The sequence below is a fragment of the Archocentrus centrarchus genome, chromosome 4 (assembly GCF_007364275.1).
Source record: "Archocentrus centrarchus isolate MPI-CPG fArcCen1 chromosome 4, fArcCen1, whole genome shotgun sequence".
In the NCBI taxonomy this organism is placed as follows: domain Eukaryota; kingdom Metazoa; phylum Chordata; class Actinopteri; order Cichliformes; family Cichlidae; genus Archocentrus; species Archocentrus centrarchus.
In genome coordinates this window covers 10,422,356-10,425,702 of record NC_044349.1, presented here as the reverse complement: position 1 = coordinate 10,425,702, position 3,347 = coordinate 10,422,356, and the positions used below count along the sequence as shown (strand labels likewise).

The 3,347-nt window shown below is 44.9% G+C and overlaps 1 protein-coding gene across 1 annotated transcript; it reads right to left on the bottom strand.

Annotated features, from left to right (window-relative positions):
• Positions 1–1,088: 1,088 nt before the first annotated feature.
• On the bottom strand, positions 1,089–3,076 carry foxd3 (forkhead box D3). The gene has a single exon (XM_030727772.1). It carries the CDS (start codon positions 2,686–2,688, stop codon positions 1,495–1,497), a length of 1,194 nt encoding a protein of 397 aa, XP_030583632.1. The 5' UTR covers positions 2,689–3,076; the 3' UTR covers positions 1,089–1,494.
• Between the last annotated feature and the right edge of the window lie 271 nt (positions 3,077–3,347).

Here is a 3,347-nt window from a genome sequence, read left to right as displayed (position 1 = left end):
CTCTTTCCCATGGGGATCAGATAAATATAGCCCCTAAACCCCCCCACCCCCCAACACGCACACACACTCTCTCGCTCTCTCTCTCTCTCTGTCACACACACACACACACACACACACACACACACACACACACACACACACACACACACACACACACACACACACACACACACACACCATTTGCTGTTTGTGTAAAAGTGATTAGCCAGACACAACTGCGAAACTGTTACCTTTATAGAAGCCAAGCCGCAGAATATCCTGCAAAACGATACAGCAGTGATGTGATGGTAAAACTCTGGTCTAAACTGTAACCTCCTCTCAGGGAACGCAGTCAGGAAAGCCAGTGTAAATAGTTTAATGAACAGTTACACGGTTTTATGGACAATATTCACCTCTTCACGCCACATCCCGTCATTTAAAAAGTGATGCAAATTTGATATGTCTTCCTATAGAACTGCATAAATATTCGGCAGGCTGTATGCGCAAAATCTCAGGACTGAATTATCTTTATAACAAGCTGATCCCAAAGCTTTCACGTTTTACTTTCTTTATTTCTTTTTAATAATTTAAAATTCTTTGTCAGTATTTATTTTTATTTTTTTATTATTGTTAAATTGTAAGTTGAATTATGTTTTTTTTAAATGCTACCATATCAAACGCAAAAGGAGTAAAATTAAAAATCTAATACTGAATAGGGATTAATAAGTGTTGCCCTAATGTTTAACTTTTTTTCTATTACTACTTGGAAAACATAATTATGATATTTTTTGAATTATTTTTGATAAAATGTAAATTAAAATTAAAATTGAAAAAATATAAATTTTTAACATTGTAAAAAATTAAACGACATTTCTTAAGCCTTAAAAATGATAGAAAAATAAGATAGATTTGGCTTTTAATGTAGGAATAATTAATTCTGCTTTGTACAAACTGTAAAATTATCAAAATTATATTTCATCCCACTTTTTGAAATGTTCAGTAACAATAATGCGAATTTTGTCAAATCAGGTGTGAAAAACATGTAAGAATGTTAATAATGAAAATGTATTTTTAATTATTTCTTAGATTTATTTACAAATAAATTCAGTTTACAACACAATATAGCTACATAGAATTACATATATTTGTATTTTTTAAATTATTATTATAAACAGTTCGTTTTTTTTTCCAGAGCTTTTGTGTCTTGTATGAAAAAGAAGCCAAACTAACTGTGTCCAGTTACAAAATGAAGAATGTAAAATAATTACCACAGATCCCAAACAGGAACAGAAGGGGGGAAAAGGGACAGGTAAAAGTCAAACTGGTAAAATCATTTTCTTTTTACAAATATTTACAAATATTACCTGTACAGAAAATCTTCTCTTTTGTTCTGTGTTTCAACAGTCTTTTACATGGCTTTACAGTCCAGTGCTGCCTATAAATTTGTGCTTTTCACACTTCCCAGTAATAATGTCTCTATATAAAAATAAGAGTTTGCTTTCTCTTGGTTTGAAGTCATTGCGAAGGCCATTTGGACACTGCAGCCGCCGTCGCGGAGGGTAAAACGTGTCCAGAAATAATATTTGTAGGTACACTAAGGATGGGAGCAATAGCGGCTGAGGTCCGGGACAGGGAGAGGGACTGCGCGCTCAGCAGGGCAGACTGAACGGTCACAGGAGGCCGCAGGAAAGCCTGTGCGGCGCCCGGTGAGGAAGAGGAAGCGCTGGACACCCCGATGATGTTTTCTATACTGAAAGACGGTCTGTTTGAAGGCTCGGATTTGATCATAGACGCCGTGCTGAGACTACTGAGCTGTAGCTGAAGGCTCGGGCTGAGCTGCGAGTTGAACGCTTTTCTGTTTAGCTCCGCCGAGGGCAATAGAGGGACGCCCGGGGGCAGCATGGGACCTACAGGAGGGATGTACGGGTACTGTAAAGCAGCCGGATGGGAATACGCAGCCGGGTGGATGCCGTAGTGTCTCCCGTAGGGCCCTCCAAGACTGTACGCCCCGAAACTTTGCATCATGAGAGCAGTCTGGTCCCTGAGCACATCTGGCTGAACTCTCTTGAACCTTTTTCTCCTCCTGAGGAAGCTGCCGTTGTCGAACATGTCCTCTGAAGCGGGGTCCATGGTCCAGTAGTTACCCTTGCCGGGGTTGCCAGGTTCCCGGGGGATTTTTATGAAGCAGTCGTTGAGAGACAAGTTGTGGCGGATGGAGTTTTGCCACGCCGGGAACTTCTCACGGTAATACGGGAAGCGGTTGCTGATGAACTCACAGATCCCGCTGAGGGTGAGCTTTTTCTGCGGGCTCTGGAGGATGGCCATGGTGATGAGTGCGATGTATGAGTAAGGCGGCTTTACCAGGCTGCTTTTGGGCTTCTGGATCGCACCTGGCGCCGTGCTCTGGTCGTGACCCTCTCCTTTTCCGGTGCCCGTTTCTGCCTCTCCTGAGCTCTCGCAGCACGGGCTCCCTACGCCGGACCTAATCTCCTCTTTCTCTACCTCGATCTCGTCTTCCACTTCATCGTCTCCCGTTTCTCCCCGGAGGTCGTGCAGGATGCCATCCCCTGGGCTGTCGCAGTCGCTGTCCACCCTCTCCATGCCCTCCTCGTCTCCCTCGCCCACCACGTCAATATCCACGTCCTCCGCTGTGAGCACAGTTTGGCCGGACATGTCGCTGGCTCGTTCGCTGCCTCCAGACAGGGTCATCTCACGGCTTACTTACACTGTTTTTCACCGAGCAAAAAGTCTACCGCAGCCAAAACAACCGAGCAGCCGGTGTGCCGTGGAGGGCGGTCAGTGCGCACACACTTCTGGCTGCCCTTGTCAAGAGATCGGATGCGTCCCAAAAATCTAAATGGGATCGAACCGGACGCCTGCCACTCCAGCCAACGAAGAACCTCAACTTCTACAAATATTTCCCCACTCGTTAAGTGAGCAGGCCTGTGAAGCAGCGCGTCTTGCCTCGAAGTTGTTTGGAGATAGCGGGACTTCTGCGCTCCGACGTCCCTTCTCGGCGCGTCTATTTCCTAGACGTGTGATATTTGGAGAACCAAGTCGAGATGACACATGCTGCTCTTAAAGGCCGGAGCTTTTTAACAAGACTGTCTGATAGATTACTTTTTCCCCAGTATAAGATATACTATCAGCGCTGGACACGTGGTTTGGTGACGACAGACGCCCCCTGTCCTCTCCTCTCCTCCCTCCACCCACCTCTCCTCTCTGTTAAACCATGCAAACTGGAGTTGTTTCATGGATTTGTCAACAATGGGACATCAGCAGTGCTGCTTTCCGCTTATTTCTGTGTTCGTCCGTCATAGACCATTTAACGGTGGCAGAGGGAGGAGGAGGAGGGGGAGAAAATTGGC

Bases quoted from the DNA above. Each gene is read 5' to 3' on its own strand.
- foxd3 (XM_030727772.1), bottom strand. From the start codon at position 2,688: ATGACCCTGTCTGGAGGCAGCGAACGAGCCAGCGACATGTCCGGCCAA.